This window comes from Podarcis filfolensis (genome assembly GCF_964270895.1).
Source record: "Podarcis filfolensis genome assembly, chromosome: 8".
NCBI classification, from domain to species: domain Eukaryota; kingdom Metazoa; phylum Chordata; class Lepidosauria; order Squamata; family Lacertidae; genus Podarcis; species Podarcis filfolensis.
The window spans coordinates 46,702,918-46,721,875 of NC_139611.1; the positions used below are offsets into that span (position 1 = coordinate 46,702,918).

Consider the following 18,958-nt stretch of genomic DNA (forward strand, 5'->3'; position numbering starts at 1 on the left):
ATTTTGCCACCAACCTCTGTATGCTCTCAGCCAGCCACCACCTGCCTGCTTTCCTATTTACAACCATTCCCAGAAAATGGAACTGCCTTTCAGCTTCCCCTTCCTTCTTAGTCTCAATGTTGCCCTTGTAGAACTCAGCAAGAAAGGGGATGAGGACAAAACTATAATTGGTTGGCTCTTACTGTCATTGGCTCTAGCTTCCCCTACTGTTTTGGCACCCTGGATCCACCCCACAAGTCTCAATGGGTACCAGCCAGTACCACCTTAGCAACTTCAGTGTACCCTTCAAATTGCACTGCAGATATGCATAAGAGAGGCCCAACCATCCCCTTCTCTCTTGGAAAACACCCCCCAAAGCCCCTCACATGTCCATTTTCTCCCAACATTTTCTAGATCCTTGTTTGCAAATTAAGAATGGGTTCAGAACACTGCTTTTGACAGTTTGCATCTCCATGGATTAAGCTTCAACATATAATCAAACCTTGAGATACAAATGAGTTTTGCCATCAAATGCTAAAATACAGGTTAAAAAAGACAGCTTGGCATATGGTTTAATAGTTGCAGACAGATCTCCCACTCCTTCTCCATTTCCAAATGGCATGCATTTATTTAATGATTATTTTTACTTTAACAAGTGAGTTAGTAGTGTCATTAGAAATAGAAAGAGCAGCCAAGAGGGAAACAAGAATTGGGGGAACTTGTGGCTAATGCAGCCTTGGTTTGGAAGCTGTGAGCTAGAATTTTATGAGAAGGCTCATTTTCTATTGAAAGAATCATGACCTTTGGAGAACAAAAGAAAAATGAACCATGGAACCCTTCTAGACATTAGGGAAATACCAGTTCGAACAACCGTCACCTTACAAGGCCTCTCAGCATGGTGCAAACATCTGTACTTTTGCGTTGAGTGTACTGTGAACAAACCACATTTCTCTAAGGCCAAATCTTGCAGGGAAAAGAATCAGTATTGTCATATTTTGAAGCATATGTTAGAGTCCTGCTATATCTCCAAAATGTAAGCATAATTTCATATGTTCTTTTACTTATAAAAGGTAAAGGTAAAGTTACCCCTGCCCGTTCGGGCCAGTCTTGCAAGACTCTAGGGTTGTGCGCTCATCTCCTTCTATAGGCCGGGAGCCAGTGCTGTCCGCAGACACTTCCGGGTCACGTGGCCAGCGTGACAAGCTGCATCTGGCGAGCCAGTGCAGCACATGGAACGCCGTTTACCTTCCCGCTGGTAAGCGGTTCCTATTTATCTACTTGCACCTGGAGGTGCTTTCAAACTGCTAGGTTGGCAGGCGCTGGGACCGAACGACGGGAGCGCACCCCGCCGCGGGGATTCGAACCGCCGACCTTGCGATCGGCAAGTCCTAGGCACTGAGGTTTTACCCACAGCGCCAACCACGTCCCTTCTTTTATTTATACCAACCCTTAAAACAATCCTAAAAATGTAATCTGTGACTGTAAGTACACAATTAGATGTGGCTGGGTTGTCATCTGTATGGCCTTTCTCATTGACATCTCTTTTTACAGGTTTATTATTATTATTATTAATATTAATACCCCACCCATCTGACTGGGTTTCTCCAGCCACTCTGGGTGGCTCCCAACAGAATATTAAAAACACAATAAAACATTAAAAACTTCACTAAACAGGGGTGCCTTCAGAAGTCTTCTAAAAGTCAGATAGTTGTTTATTTCCTTGACATCTGATGGGAGGCTGTTCCACAGGGCGGGCGCTACTACCGAGAAGGCCCTCACTGCAACTTCTCTTCTTGCAGTGAGGGAACCACCAGAAGGCCCTCGGAGCTAGACCTCAGTGTCCAGGCTGAACAATGGGGGTGGAGACTCTCTGGGCCGAGGCCATTTATACCCTGCTCTCCAGCTCTAAAGGGATTTTCAAGAGTGACTAAAGAATGAAAAGCAGCTATTTAAAACAACAATCATAGCATTTAATGTACCATTAGCAAAAGCAGATAATGCTTTGGTTTGAGTTTGTTCTTTAAACATTTGTCAGCATGCATTTTTTTTTCTTGGTAGAATGTTTCTTTGTATGCTATTTTCACTAATATATGCATATTTATGCACATTTCCCTCTAATATGTCCCCCTGGTTTAGCTGGAGAAATGCACCCCAAAATTCTTTGAAGTGTGACTTTTGAAGGACAGCTGTGTTTCATTGAGTGTATCTTTTCAGGAAGTGTGAGTAGGGTTACATTACAATATGAACTGAAACAAAATTCACATCTACCTGTAGTCTCAGGGTCCATGTATAAGGCATCATTGAGGTACAGTCAGGTAAACAGATGCGGATGGAGGGCATTGATTTACACAAAAAGGAGTGTGCAGAAGAGGACTGAAATGAAAGAGCCAATGAACTCAGCTACTCAGATGCCAAGGAAAGCACTAGAGCAGCAAGTGGGCACTCTGGGAAAGTTTTAGAATTAAAAGTGAAGAATTAAAACTAAATAACCCAATGACAGCTGCAGCTTCAGGTATAGGCTTTATAGTGCACCAGGGCTTGTTGCCTTGGGCCCACCTCTTCCAACAGTTGTTTAGCAGCCCCCTGGGCTCTATTGGTTCTAGATGTATGCTGAGTAGTCTGCTGGTAATGGTGCCCCTGCTCCCTGCCTGGCTCTTATATCAGAAGTGAACTAGGCTAGGGAGAAAAGTGCTTGAAGCAACCAAGCACAGCAAGGAAAAGCTGAGCAGGGAGGATAGATAGCATCCCACCTTCACAAGCTCCTTTTCTAATAAAGTATAGGATACTCACGCATGGGTTTTATTACATGCCTATATCTCTGTGGCCAGCTTACCCTTGACAAACACATGTAACATGCCAATGTGGCCAACGCAAAGAGGAATGTCATGCAAGGACATACATCAGAGAGTCTCAAAGTTGGCCAAAGCTGACTGAATGTTTGGCACTTGGTGAAAATCCTGCCTTTGCTGCAATTTAATGTGTTAAATGGCCTTTCAAAGGGAGGATGAAGCCATGTCCATTCAGCTGGGAATTTATGGAATCATGGAATTTATGGTGATGACCACTGGCTTTGATGGCTTTAAAAGGCCATTAGATAAATTCATGGAAGATCTGTCTCGTTATGGCTTCTAGTTATGATGGCTATATGAAACCTCCAGCCCCAGAGGCACTATGTCACCAAATACTAGTTGCTAGAGGACAGCAAGGAGAGGGGACAATGGCTTTGATGTCTTGCTTATGGGCTTTCAAGAGGCATCAGGTTGGCCCTTGTGGGAAACAGGGTAAGGACTAGGTGGAGCATCAGTTTGATACAGTGGGCTTCTTTGCATGCTCTTATGAATCTAGCCATGGGGGCAACCATCTTTTTTTCCATACAGTAAAGCTACTAGGGACAATGTATGGGAGGAGGGTTGATACAGGGGGTGGGGGCAGCCATCTTTTTCTCTGTACAAATTCCCACGAAGTAAAGATGGAAGAAAGCATTATTTTCCATTCCACCATGTTGTTGTACGTACCACTGTTTCCCACCAAAAACTATACCATTCATTTCAATGTCCACTGTGGTGAAATCTCATAGCCTACATTATTTAATTAGTTGTGTGGGTTATGTTGTTATTGCATTCCTTTCAATGTAAAGGAAACACAATGCAATGGGTGGGGACACAGATGTATTCATATTGAACTGTAGAGCTGGAACGGACTATGAGGGTAATCTAGTCCAACCCCCTGTAATGCAGGAATCTCTTGTGCAGTGTGGGGCTCAAACCCACAACCCTGAGATTAAGAGCCTCATGCTCTATTGACTGAGCTATCCTAAACTAAAATCACATTTGCTTGGTCAATTGCTGTTATGAACATGGGACAAATAAGCAATAACAGAAATTTCAACTTCTGTTTCTGTTTTCGTCAGAATTCCCCAACATTCCTACCAAGAAGTGACTGTATGTTATTATGTTCATAACTTCCTGGGAGCATTTCAAAACTGGGTTGTTGTTTTTGCCACATTGCCATTAAACAGGTGTTAGGTGTTCTAAGCAACTGTAAAATGCTAAAGAGACAACCCTAGGGCTACCTCGTAAGTCCAGTATGGATCCATGCACAGATCAGTTCATTGACTGTGCAACTTCATTCATAGATCTACATTCCAGTTTGTGCATGGGGTCCAAGATAGTGGTGTGTGTGTTTAGGTTTGCTCCAAAATTAAGAGCTAACCAAAATCCTCTTCATCCTTAGGAAGTAGGCCACAATCCACCAGGAATTTCTCTTGTACAATCCCCATTGAAAACAGACTCTTTTATGGAAGAGCAAAAGAACACAATTAACAGATTGCATTAAAGTGCTACCTCTCATACATTGCTGCTCACAGGGTGTCACTGCTTTTTCATTAATGCTGTTGTGTGACATATTTAGAGTCATTGCAAAATGTGAAGGAAGGGGAGGAAAACTCATTTTTGCACATGTAGTCCTTTGTGTTACAGCTTACTTCAGATCTCACTTCCTCCAGGGAAATGGGACCCAGTGAATATTGGCAATCCCAGTGGGATTACACTCTATGTAGCAGGCATCAGATGCAACAGAAAAGGTTTAAAAAACTATAATACAACTTAAGTCTTTTGAATATGATCCCAATCAGTAGGCATCATGTGAATACTACAGTATTTATCACCATGGAAAGGCTGTTCTTTATGGAGTGACTGTGAAAATAATGATACCAAATGGTGCCATGTATTTGAGTTCCTGCTGGTTAAACGTTCCATATTTCCAGCATAATTATATGACATTTGCGTTGAAACAAAGACTGGAATGCATAGTGCATCAGGGGGAAAACTTTGTTTAGCTGAAAAGGATTCCCCCCCCCCTTTTGAAAAGCTTTGGAGATGGAAAGTATTGTACTGCATGGGATCTGCAGTAGAGAGGTGATGTTATTATTTTTAATTGTGATTTATGCTTGTGAGAAGTAAATTTCTTCTGTAGAACAAATTGTCCCTGCTGAACATGTGAGAAACATAATCATTAAAACTGATAAATGGCAATCTCAACAAATTATCACTGAATATTTATCAAGTGTTTTAATTATTGGAAAGTTTGGAGAGCAGCTATTGTGAAGCTGGACAACGAAGTCACACTTGTCACAATTAAACAACTGCTAAAATTCAAGGAAAATAGGATTTGAGGTCTTAAAAAATGCCTCCTAATGATCTAAATCATTTACGATGCTTCTGTTGCTGCTAGTTCGGTCCTTGAGATAATAGGAGGTTTTTCACTTTCAGTTGACATGGATTCAAACACTATTCCCACCTCCATGGGTGCAATTATTTAGCAATTGTCTATTAATGGGCATTCAGTAGAACTAGATTTTTGGAAGAGACCAATGCACAGGAATATAAAAAGGCTGCAGTTTCTATTAAAAGAATAATAGAATTGTAGAGTTGGAAGGGACCAGAAGGGTCATCTAGTCCAATCCTCTGCAATGCAGGAATCCCTTTGCCCAATGTGGGGCTCCAACCCACGGCACTAAAATTAAGAGCCTCATACTCTACAGACTGAGCTCTGATGTCTGTTTGTCAGACTCAATGCTGTTTCTGTTTGGCTTACAGTAGTTTGGCTTCTGTGAAATTATGTATCTCACTGTCTACATAAGTATGTAACTTGTGTAGCTATTTACATAACTTGCATTCAAGTCAGTGTAAAGGAAACATCAACACAATGTTTTTAAAAGTCATTATCATCTGTGGACTTCCAAAGAAAAATAATGATGGTGTAAATCATCCCCAGGATATTCCAAGGGGGCCACAAGTGAAAAATGCGTAAACAGGGGCCACAGCACGAGGCTAGGGGGCCACAGAGGGAAGTGAGAAGTGAAGGAAAAAAAACTTTCTTCTTTTATCGTCTTGGCCAATCACAAGCGGGTAAGGGGGTGGCCCACCAGGGCCTAACGCTCCTTTTTGCCACATGCATTTTCTTGGAGCAGTCCTGGTTTGTTTCTGGCAGAAGAGGGTGATCACTGAGGCTCCTGTTTGACTAGTAGAGCCTGCAATCCAGAACCCCCAGGTAAGGTAAGTGTGGTGGTGAGGTGGCAATGGGTAGGGCTGGGTGAGCTGGAGCTGCTTCTTGCTGCTGCTAGTTCTGGGCCCGGTGGCAGCTTGGGCCTGACTCTGAAAGGTGCAGGGTGCAATCCACCCCAGCGCCTAGCAGATCAGTGCCTTTGGATGTTGCTGAGGGGCTCAGGGCCCATTGGCAGTGTCAGCCCGGTGCTGCAAGGGCTAAAGTGGTGCTTCAGGTTAAGAACAGTTTCAGGTTAAGAACGGACCTCCGGAAGGAATTAAGTACTTAACCCGAGGTACCACTGTATTCATATAGGCCTCTGTATATGCAACCTTGAACACATGGATATAAGATGAACGAATACAGGGGGCAGCTGTTGTGGGATGCTTATTCTTCACTACCACATATAGACAAAGGTTATACTGTGCGTTGGCACAAAGCTTCTGTGTTGTGAACCTTTGATTCCAACACCTGAAAAGGCTTTTAGTAGATAGAATTGCTGAGCTGAAATCAAATTGGTTCCATTCTCATCTCTTCCCATATTGTCTTATTTCATGTTGTAGCACAGAACATGTTAGAACACTGGCAATTGAACAAGCACACACCTTTTCCCAGTTGATTTATTTTCCTATTTTCCTACTCCAATTCAAAGTACCAGACTGATTTCAAAATCACTTCACACAAGAAGACTTTGACCTTGCTTCCAAGACTGTTCTGGGGTGGGGGGGGGAGACCACTAGAGGTGTAGGAGAGAAATTATGTTATTAAATCAGAAGAAGAAAAAGCAGAATGAAAATTACAGGGCCTGTGATTTGATCCCTTTCTTTCTTATTTTATGCTGTATCTAGATTCATTCAAAGGAAAGAGTCCATTGTGAGCCAGGGGTAATATGAATTCAGAACATAAAGTGGGTCAGAATCTAAAGGGAACTGGCATTGGCCAAATGACCAAATCAAAAAAGGGACGTGCTTTTGTTCTTAGAATATATATTGAAAAGTGCGCTTTGCTTTCTTCTATTGACCATCAGTTTTCTATACAAAGGAACTGGTACTGTTTTCTGTACCGTAAATATATGAGTGAAAATGAAAAAATATCTTGTATAAATCTGAGCTCAGAGACATGGTGGTTGTTCAGTACATTACGGACTTACAGAGACTGTATCACAAGACTTAATATTTTTGTGGCCTAAACTATAGGACTATGTGATAGAGGACCTTGGCAAATGAAAGTCAACTTTATTGTCACACTTGTGTATTAGGGTCTCCTGAGATGCTTCTTATGGAAGATATCTATTCGAACAAACAGCACAATATTTGAAATATTTAATATTGTAGTAATATCATATTATCCTTGGTACTCATAATGTCAGCTTGATTTTCAGCAGCATCATTTTCAGTTCATTGAATGTATCTGAGGAAGTTGGTGGTTGCTCACAAAAATGAATGCTAATTTGCCAAACCTCAAAGCTGCCACATACTTGGTTTGCATTTTAATATGGACCTTGCTAATTCACATTTCCTGAACCAATATGTGAATTTAAACACAATTTCTCCAGATTTTGTGATGCAGTTTTCCAACAATTCTACCCTGAAAGGATACAAAAATGCATTATATTAGGGGGAAAGTCTTGCAATGTAAAAGCCCATATATTATGCAAAACCATGTTAAAAATGTGTATATTGGGAGAAATGTGCATCAAAAACATCCAAATGTTTATGCAGAAGTTTGCAATCCAATACGGAAATGGGGCAACCTGAGCTTAGGGTACAATACTGACAAAACCCTCCTCCCAGCCACTGCTGAAGCCTTACAGGCCCATGTAAATGTACCAGGAAATGGATTGGATCCAAATCATCCTGTTCCCTTGACATGGTCCTAAAGAGGGATGGAAGGAGACAGTGATTCCATCTTATTTTTGTCACAATTGGTGCTGTTGCCATTTCACAACAGTTCAAATTCCACTAAAACCTACATTATTTGTCTCGCTATCTGTTATTAATTTTGGTGAGTTTCAGTGGAAGGGAAATGTCAAAAACAAAGCAGAAAATGACGTAGCTTTTTATGTTACATTTGTTAACTAAGAAAACCAATGACAACAACCCCTGCTTGCATTTGTTTGCATGATTTCCATTCCCGACCTCAAACAAACATGTACATCACAGCAATTTCTGTTCCCATTTCAAACAGAGTTATCAAATATCCCTACTCCCAAACCGGGGTGGGGGGATCTGAGACACCTTTTTTCCAATGGGGGGGTGAGAAGAAGAAGAAGAAGAAGAAGAAGAAGAAGAAGAAGAAGAAGAAGAAGAAGAAGAAGAAGAAGAAATGGGTGGCATGAATTCTCTGACTTCCACCCTTCTTGTTAGAGTTTAGCAGGGCTTTGGATAGAATGGCTGAACTGCCTTACATTTTTACTCTCCCTGCTCGCTTCATCCATTTTTGAATTGCAACCTTAAGGAAAGGGGGGGAGAGAAACTAAGTTGACAGATGCATTCCCCACTCTCTCAATTTCTCTCTCACACCCTCTTTCCCTTTCTAAAGCCAAATACATTTGTTTGTTTGTTTGTTTGTTTGTTTGTTTGTTTTTTAAAAAAATATATGCATGAAGGGAGAGGGGACATCAGAGAAACCAGAATTGAGAGAAACTAATTGGATAGGTAGAAAGAAACTTCCAGTATTTTCAAAAATGTTCAGCTGATATCTCAAACCACCCACTCAAGTATAATTCATTGATTTTAATGGCACTCTTCCAGATGAAGTGGATTTTGAGTACTGCAGCTTAAATAAAAGAATCCTTTTCTATTTTCTACACTAGTCCTGCACTTTCAGAAATGAGATTGAAGCTTTATTGAAAAGTTTACCATTGTCATTTCACAATGACATTATGGGATGCGAATGTCCATTGAATCCACTGAGCAGTGATGTTCGCCCTGATCCACTTTGGAGGCAACAGGAGTGTTCTGCAAGTGCTGAAGTATTCTCCCCACCCCCTACGCGTCATAAAGAAAACACTTGCTCAGATTGATCACTATCAGTGTTTGTTCTCTGCCTGTTTATTCCTCAATTGCCTGATGCATGGATGCCATTAACAGCAATATTTTCTTCCTAGGAGTAAGTAGCCCCAGCAAGCAGAGATGAGAGCAAACGCATTGCAGTGCTTTGGAGCAAATTAGATCTGGTTATGTGAAGGAGTCACTGAGTATAACCAAAGCGAAGTCAGAATGTGACATCACATTATCCCCTCTCTGAATGGCTGAACACTTTGATTCTGTTTCCATGTCATTGCCCACCCCTACCCCCAAAACAACAACAACAACAACAACAACAACAGGGAAGTGAATTTTGTCATCAGTACTGAGTATATCATCCCTGCACCATTTTGTTTCAACTGTCACTGTGATAGACTATGGCTATTTATACATCATGGAAGCAATTAGGCTCCCCGCCCCCGACTCTGCAGTATGCAAAGTCTGGTGCACTTGTTACATAAGGCTGACACGTAAAAGGCCCTTCCCATCTCAAACAATCCCCTCTCAACCACTGTTATTCCTAACCAAAGAACTTGCATGTTTTATGATACCAAAATCAAGCTTTTGATGAGGTTACTACTAACTTTTACATATGACCACAGAAGTGGTTTCCAGCAACAGAAATCCAAGGACATGTTGCACAAACATTGAAAGTCAGGCAGGCAGGCAGGCAGGCAAGTATTCCTCATATCTAGTGCATTGTCTAAAATGAAGACGGTGAGATCGTTTTATGCTTTTATCCTACAGATTCCCCATGGGGACATATATTATAATGTCATAGAGAGTTTATTTATAGCTTTAACTTTTCTGTGTTATTTTCCAGTTCCCTACAGAATTACTAGTAACATTAGCATTCTTATGGAAGTTTTGCTTATTCACTCCCAACTTGCACTATGTATAATTGACTGCCATTTAAGTCTTAGCAAGTTTTACTACAATAATTTCCTGTGGTGGAGGGAGGAGAGATGGTACTAAAGCATCTGTTTATGTGCTTGTGCTGCACCCCAGGGGAAGCGGCTCATAAAAAAGAGGTGTTTCACATCTTCTGTGGGCCCATGCCTGACTAAGGGGTCACAGAAGTCACTGGCTTACATCTGGTCTGCTGCAAGTATTGTTTTGTTTCTGGTCTGTTACTTCACAGGCCAGCTTCCACCATGTCCCAGGTTACTCTATAGGTCTCTATAGCTCTTGGGGTGCCTGGTTTAACTCCAGGACTCCTATGTCTTCCTGTGGAGAAAGGGGGCTGGGCAATTCTGGAATGTAGCTATTCCCTTTATGGCACGACCCAGCAGGGCTTAGGGGAAGAGCCTAATGATAGCTTCTGACAAGAGAGTAAGGGCCAAGCCTCCTTCCTTCATGTTAAGGACCATTGCTTGGAGGCCTAGCTATTTCACACAGTTTTCTAGACTTCCACTGCACCTATCACCATCTTCATAGCAAGACCAAGGAAAGGCCCTATTACCACCATCTACTGGCAGCAGTATAATCCAACTTCATTCACAGACTTTCACAGAGCCTCATATTTTTCACAAACCACCATAAAATCGCCAGCACCAAGTCTCAGAGCTTCTTACCCAGAATATTCTTTTAATATCCAGCAAGAGTCTCTGACAGTTACAGTTGTGTTCTCTATCCACCTAGCAATAAAACATATATAACCACAGAACTGTAGGGTTAGAAGGGACCCTGAGGGTCATCTACTGTGACCTTCTGCAATGCAGGAATCTCAAATAAAGCATCCATGACAGATACCCATCTAACCTCTGCTTAAAAACCTCCAAGAAAGGAGTGTCCACAACCTTCTGAGGGAATCTGTTCCACTCTTGAACAGCTCTTACCCTCAGAAAGTTATTCCTGATGCTTAGTCAGAATCTCCTTTCTTGTAACTGGATGTCATTGGTTTGAGTACTACCCCACCCCCACCCCCGAGCAGGAGAAGACAAGCTTGTTCCATCTTCCATGTGTCAGCACTTTAGATATTTGAAGATAACTATAATTTCTCCCCTCAGTCAAGTAAGAGGGAAGAGTTTGTTTATTCTGCAGGTGTTATGTTGAGGAGAGCAAGATTGTGTGCTTATTGCTAAATGGTGAAATAAAGAGATAACTTAAAAGTAATCCGAAATATAATTTTTGATATCCTTTTGTTCACTGTATCCTTAATACCCCCTTTTCTTGTTAAGGAAAAAAACATTCCAGCTATTTATTTCATGGTGTTCACATTATTTTTTCTATTGACTTGACCTTCACATAGCCCATTATGTAAGTTAACACAGTCTCTGCAGGAGTGAGTGGGGCGGGGTGTCATAGCCTTTCCCTTCACCTGGCCTAGCCATTGCATCCTCTTCAACAGTGAAGAGGTGGGATTGTCTGACACTATGGTGCTTGATGGTAGGGGTCATAACTTATTTAAAGGGCAATGATCTGGCAAAGGACTGGAAATCCCCTGCGGCTTATCAGAATGCTTTAAGAAATAATAATAATATAAAGTGTATCCCTGCGAAGGGACGAATGCGTAGTTCTGAAAAGGGCTTCTAACTGTGTTTATCTAACTGTATTTACTCCTGCATTGCAGGAGGCTGGACTGGATGGTTTATTATTATTTGTTATTTTCAGGAATGTCTGAACAGGGCTAATATGGATGGAGCATTTTCTATTTCCTAAAATCTCTCTCTCTCTCTCTCTCTCTCTCTCTCTCTCTCTCTAACACACACACACACACACACACACGAGAGAGAGAGAGAGAGAGAGAGAGAGAGAGAGAGAGAGAGAGAGAGAGGAGTTACTATTTTGTGATGCATTGGCAAAATGCCTATGAGCCTGAGGTCAGGAGAAATTTGCTTTTCTCCCCTTTGCCTTTTTTTAGCAGAAGGGCTGCCAAATGGACATCTGCATTCTTATATCTTATAAATCAGATATTTGAACACTGAGCTGCAGGCAATACCTGGTTCCAAATAAAATGAAGAGACAGAACCTTGATTTTCAGGGAGTAAGTCCATACTATACAGCATCTGTCAAATAGAACGTGGTGCTCTTGTTTAGGGCATGCAAAAACAATATAGTTTGTTACAACGAGGAAGCAAAACAGCAAATGCATTTCATTTTCTGTGAATGTTGGCTGGTGGGCATCTCACTGTTTTGGAATTTCACATTTTTACCATACTCCATAATTTTTAAAAGCACATGTTTTGCCTTTTAAAGCATTTCCTGCCTCATTGCTAGCACGGCTAACTGAACTCTGGCATCATCTAGAATACCAGGATGCCAAAAACAGAGGCCACAGAACTACTGTGATTCATAGTTAGGAGGCTTTTGCTATTACCTGGGTTAATCACAATAGCCCCCAAGTAAGAAAAGATACTGCTATGGGCTTCAGCTCCTGCCTGGAGAATTTTGGAGCAAACCATTGTGGAATGACACATTGTCCAGGGCATTCTGGAAAACATATATAGAATTTATTCCTATGAAATGCATCAAAATGATTTAACCATCAAAACATCAGCAGTAAAATATATATTCAAGAATTGCATATATAAAAGCGAAACCAATTGCATATACAGAACCAAATTCAAATCCATTATAGATACTGAAGCTGCCCTCCTAAAGGAGGTCACAAATGCCAAATTAAGGGCCAGAAGCCAAGATAAAAAGGCATGCCTCCTTGGAGAGAGCATTCCACAAGTTGGGAGCCACCACTGGAAATGCCTGTTTTCATGTTGTTGTCCTCTGAATGACATGCAGTGGGAGGGAGGTCAAAAGAGTAGGTGCCACCACATTGAAGGCCTGATTCCTGAATCATACAGAAGAGACCTCATAACGGCACAGTGATCATAAGAGGTCTGATAATGAATTGTGGCAGGTATCATTCCCCACCCCCAATCTTCTTCATCACCCATATATGATTCAGGTACCAATTCAGTCTGTTTTAGGACATGGCAATGGGAGTAGGTCACCATCTTGTCCTACAACTCTGACAGCAAAATGTTTTGGGCTGACGCTGCATTTTATGGAGCAACTGTTTGTTGTGTCTCCCAGGGAATTAAAATTTACCCTTGCCTCTGGAGTTCCAGATTGCCTATCAATCCCTCCCAGAGTGAGTGACCTTGCAGGATGTGTATCACCCCTGAAGGTGAATCAGCACAAAACCTGAGCATCTTTAATCAGACTTTTAGATCATTGGAGTACAGCTGCTTATAGATTTACAAGTGTTGTCCTTTGAAATTGATCACAAGTCTTTCACCATGGGAAGCAGTGTGCCTAGTCCTCTCTTCCGACATGCACTGGCCTTAAATACTATTCTCAGTCTCAGCACTGTGATACCATTCTTCTAAATTTTATCCAACCAGGAAATGAAATGAGAATGAAAGCTATAACAGCACAGTTTAAAATGTGAGCTTATGTGTTCTGTTTACTGGCTGCAGTCCTATGAACCCAATAGAGCTTCTGAATAAACATGCACAGGATTTCACTGCTCACAGATTTCAATTTTTGCTGTCTCTTTTCTCCAAGGAGTTTAGGATGGCACAAATAGCTGCCCTCTCCCATTTCCGTCTTACAACAATCCTGGGCGGAAGGTTAGACTGAGAAATGGTGACTCAGTTAGTGTCACCCAGTGACTCATGGCTGAGCATTGGCTTGAACCAAAGCTTTTCATCTGACACTCTAACCAATAAGTCAAATTGGTTGCTGAGCAAAGAGGGTGGGCTGCTGGCATTCAGGAAAATGTAGGTATTAGCTTCTGAAGAGAAAACAAGAAAAACATGTGTTGCCTTAATCCTGATAGCTAGTTATCAGCTGAAGGAGTCATGATTCTAGTTTGTTTCAGTTGCTTACTGAAAGTGATGTGTCTTTTGTTTCTGGGTTATTAATCACAATGAATATAAAGTTACTATGGTGGAAACTATGGCCACTGTTCTCCATGGGCCTTATGAATACAGGTGGAGTGGAAGTTGCACATAGAGCTGCCCATGAGTTGAATGTACCTGTGCATGATCATATAAAGCGTTATTGCCATTCATTTGATAATGACCCTTGAAAGGGGGTCCAAAGGAAGTGGTGACTTTCAACACAGCAAAAAGTGTTTTCAGCTTTCTCTGTTTTCAGCTTGCTGCACTCAGCTGCAGTGGAAAACAGTGTCCTATTGCCCATGTTGAAGTAAGATTCCATTGCCCATCCTTTCAGCTGCTGTATGTAGCATGGAGGGGTGGTGGTGGTGGATGTTTTCCCAAACCTAGTTAAATAGGAGTATTCCAGAATTGAATAAGAGACAGTTTTCAACAGTTTTTAGTTCATTTCTGTATTCCCTATATATAACCAATGGATTGAGCCAATTCATTGACGAAGCATCAAAAAGAACACAGGTGATAATTCCTAATGTAATCGCACAGAGGATTCTTTTTGTGTGTGTGGTAAGAAAACACATTCCTGCACATTGGCAAAGCACTACACAAAAGTAATGATGTAGATAGTGGTAAATATGATCCGCTCCCCTCTGCTTTTCTTTTGCAGTTCTTTGTCAATACCTATGCATACATTGATAATGCAGAGAAGGAGAAATCATAAAGTTATCTGAAGGGCATATTGTGCATGCACAGCACTCTCCCCCAATTTTTTTTTTTTGGGGGGGGGAATGAAGCACGAGGAATTTCTACTTTCTCAGAACCACTTTAGAAAAGAAGAATTTCAGAAGCTTCCCTAATTCTAGTTTTTCTCTGTTAATGTGCCACCCACAGAAACCTTACCCTTTATCACTGTATTTGAAATTAGGTAATGTTGTTGTACATGTCACTTCTGTATTGCTTAGTGCACTCTGTTTTTTGCAGATTAAAGATTGCACTGAGGATTGGTGGGTGGGAGGGAGAATAGCATAAAACAGTACAGAATAAAATTAAGCTACTGTGCAGGTAGGCTATCTTGTTAGGTCCATCAGATACAATCTTGATAAATGTGTATCAAATGGAAATATTAACGCTGGAACTTTGTAAGCTTGGGGAGGGGGAATGAAGCGTGCAGCCAAATCAGCAGTGCATTTAACATTTTGGAAAACCTGTTCCTATTTATCACAATCTGGCCCTGATTTGATGCTTTAAAAAACTGTATCAAAATCCAATGGGGTGGTCTTCCGATTTAAAGCACTGTGCAGTGTGAGTCTGATTTATGACTGTGGTTCATAATCCAGCAAGTGATAAGTACATGGATTTCTTTTGGTGGGTCTCTTTTAGAATTTACTAATTCTAAACATGCTTATTTGGAAGTATTGGGTTTGCATATAACATTTCATGTTTTGAGGGATAGCACCACTTATAATTGTTCAGTTGCATGGGTACAGCTATCTTAGTTTTAAGCCATATCAGGATCCAGCCCAAACCCTTAAATTCAGCATTACTGGATCAGACTGCAAGTGCTTCCTGTGAGAAATGCTCAGTCTAATGCTCTCCTTGCTCTGCTTACGTACTACATGTGAGCTGCTTTAAATAAGGAACATTTTAAAGATATTCCCCCTCCACAATATGGAGTGATGTAATCAACTGGGTTAGGTTGGAAGTGGCTCAACAAGCTATTTTACATGCTCTATGTACCTACTTTGCAGACTGTAGGTCAAAGATGGGGAACCTATGGTCATGGGCATAGCCAATGTGGAGGGGAGGGGGCAGCTACCCCCCTAGATCAAGTAAGTCAATAAAAATGCTTAACTAACTGAGGTTCTGCTCCCCCTAACATGAAGCCTACCTCCCTATGCCCGTGGGCTATGCCCATGCCTGTGGTCCTCCAGATGTTAAAACTCCTCTCATCTCTGGCCATTGGCCATTCTAACTGGGGCTGATGGGAGTTGGAGTCCCACAAGTGGACCACATACTCCCCATTGGAGCTGTAGAACATCAATCCCTAGAATTTCTTAGAGCCTGTAGTTCATGGACAAAACAAATAAATCCATTATGATTGTTGTATGCAGTGTGTATCTATCTAGGGGTATCCCCTTTTGGAGGTTTCTATACTCAGCAAGTTCTTCTCTAGTGTTTAGCAAATTAATTCTTAAAGTGAATTCTCATCAAGTTTCTAATTATAATATCTTTAGGTTTAATGTTTGTATTTCAGATGAAAGACAAACATTTTGGGGCCAGTCACAAGAGGCATGAATAATTTCTTCAGAAGCTTATCTAATTAATTACATTCCTCTGTAATGTCTATAAAATTTGAACCACCATCATTCCGTTAATTTAGATAAAAGGAAATCTTTAGTATTTAAATGTGACACTTGGCACTAAGAAACCAATGCATTCATTGTTTATGTATTTTTTTTATCAACTTTAGATAAAGAAAATGCTTTTGAAATTTTTGAATACTCAGTTTGCATGCAACTTAATTCCCCTCCTCACCCTCAGCAAGAAGTACATTATTGTTCCATGTTAAACATATTCATGGTGCATCAATGAAGGCAATTAATTGCATGAAATCTTGCCGACCAATGTGATACATTGCATATTATGATGACCAAGTATACAGAGTTCTCACTCTTTGTCATGGTGCACCTTTCTAATATTCCTAAAAAGAAAGGAAAGGCAGACAATGACTCACTAGCATGTACTTACACTATCCTCTCCTTAGAACTAATCAAATTAGAACTAATGAGGGCTCTAGAATGAGGGACTGTGGTTCAGTGGCAAGACAGATGATTAGCATACAGAAGGTTCAGCTTGCAGTCTACAGCATCTAATAATCAGACTGCACAATACTGAACAGGCAAATAGCCTGACCTGCTAAAAACAAGCATCTTCTGTTGCCCTCTCCAGAATGTATAAGTTGCTAAGCAGAGGGTGAAATCCTGCTGCTTTGGCTGTGTGCTGCTGTTCCTTTCTGGGAACAGGCACACACAGCCAATGCAGGATATTGCCCCATGCTCTTGCCCATCAGATGGTGTCGCAAATCACATCAGCTAATGGGCATGTGGGTAAGGCTTGGGGGAAATGGCCTCATGGATCAACTTGAGCCTCTTGGCCGGCAAATATTAGTTTGTAGACTGGAGGTTACCCACCCTGCCTTCTGCCCTTGCATTCAAAGCCATGATGGAATCACCCATGCCAGATAGATAGCAGGATATTTATTTTCCTAGCTTTTGCCTGAACGTCAGGAACCAGCATTGAGGGTTTGTTAGCTTGCTGCTAATTGGGTTTTGCTCATTGCAGATCGTACTAAGTTAAGAAAGCTGTTGCCCATTTATTCCAATCAATGTCTCATGTAGTTATGGTGGGCACAAACTGTCTTTTTTTACTCCTTCTGTAACAGAAATAGTCAATCTTACCACCTACAACACATTCCAATAGCTTAATAACCTAATTAGCCCATGGATCAGAGGTCCCCCACTACTGTTAATAAGTATAAACTAGGATGAACTGATCAAGATTTTATGTGGGAATACACCCATGGACTAAAATTAAGACATACATCTGAGTAAATATATCTAGCAATTGGGCTATAAAGAGAGATGTGATAAATTATAGCTATTAATGGGGGTCAAAGCTTTTATTTCGACTTTACAGAACCTTAATGAACAAATATTTCAATTCAAAACAACATTTCTGGATGAGATTAATGAACTTGTGTTCTTGCATAATATCAAAATGTACTCTCTCTCTCTCTTCTTTCTTCTTTTACCTACATCAATTCCACTCTTCACTTTTCTTACAAAATCTGATTAGAGTTGGATTGTCTTTCTCCCCCATGCCCCCCTTTTTTTGCCAAGCTGAAATAATAGATGTGCAGTCAGGCTGGCTAATAGAGTAAAATGGCAAAGATAAGCAACGAAATAAATCTTGGTTGTTTACAGCCTTTTTTCCCCATGCAGAATGCCCTTTATCAATAAAACAATGCAAACTTCATCAGAAAAAAGAATCTACCAATTTAGTCCAAGAAGGTCTTCATCAAGCTAATCTCCAACAAACGCTGTTTGCAATAAGGATTTATTTGCTGTCTCCCTTTTGTGAAACTGCTGCCCATTCTTCTTTATCTTTCCCCCTTGGCCATTGGATAAAGCAGCCCAATTATTGGAAGCAGAAAAGGCCCAGCAAGCTTTCAGCACAGAACTGTCTGTCTACCTTGGGTCCTTTATGTCATTAGTATGAAATGAAGTGTGCTTACCTCTCTTTTTTCTTCTTTTCCACACTGTGTTTTTCTTCTCTTAGGAAACCCCAGTCAAATATCTCGAGTGCCTGTTGCTATCAAAGTTCTCGATGTAAATGACAACGCTCCCGAACTTGCATCAGGGAATGAAGCCTATTTGTGTGAAAATGGAAAAACCGGAAAAGTAAATATTTCTCTGTTGTCCACACTGTATAGTGGGTTTGCCCTGACCCCAAAAAACCTTCCCTGTTCCCTGTCTGTTAATGTGAGTTAAATATTTTCCCTGATTATGCGTGAAATTGAAAATAGGAAGGTATCTTATACTTAGACCAAGCGAGTCACTTGGTACTGTATAGACCATGAGTAGCCAACACAACTCTCTCCAGATGTTTTGGCCTCATTCTCCCAGGGTCAACATGGCCAGTGATCAGGGTACCATATGTGACACTAGGGCAGCTACAGGAACCTCAGGCCCAAATGTGGCCTCCCATGCCTCTCTATCTGGCCCTCAGAACTTTCTATAGGCCATACCCCTCCAAGGCCCTACTTCACATCACAAGTCTAGCTGGAATGTGTCCTTGAACTCTGATAATGTCTCTTGCTTGTCTTGATGGCACATAGGGAGAAGTGTGCAAATGTGTTAGAAAATAGTCTAGAGTACAAAGGTAAACAACAGGCTAATTTCTTCACCAGTTTCTGCCTCTGGTCTTGTCCACCACTGGTACGTGGATTTTGCAAAGCTTTCCAGAATGGAATGCAGCCCTCAGGCTGAAAAAGGTTCCCCACACCTG

The 18,958-nt window shown here is 41.2% G+C and overlaps 1 protein-coding gene across 1 annotated transcript in view; it reads left to right on the forward strand.

Annotated features, from left to right (window-relative positions):
* CDH8 (cadherin 8) overlaps positions 1-18,958 on the forward strand; it is a 231,688-nt gene that overhangs the window by 178,008 nt on the left and 34,722 nt on the right. Inside the window, exon 9 of the mRNA XM_083625807.1 lies at positions 18,230-18,351. Coding sequence (XP_083481933.1) covers positions 18,230-18,351 — 122 coding nt within the window. The remainder of the gene's footprint in view (positions 1-18,229; positions 18,352-18,958) is intronic.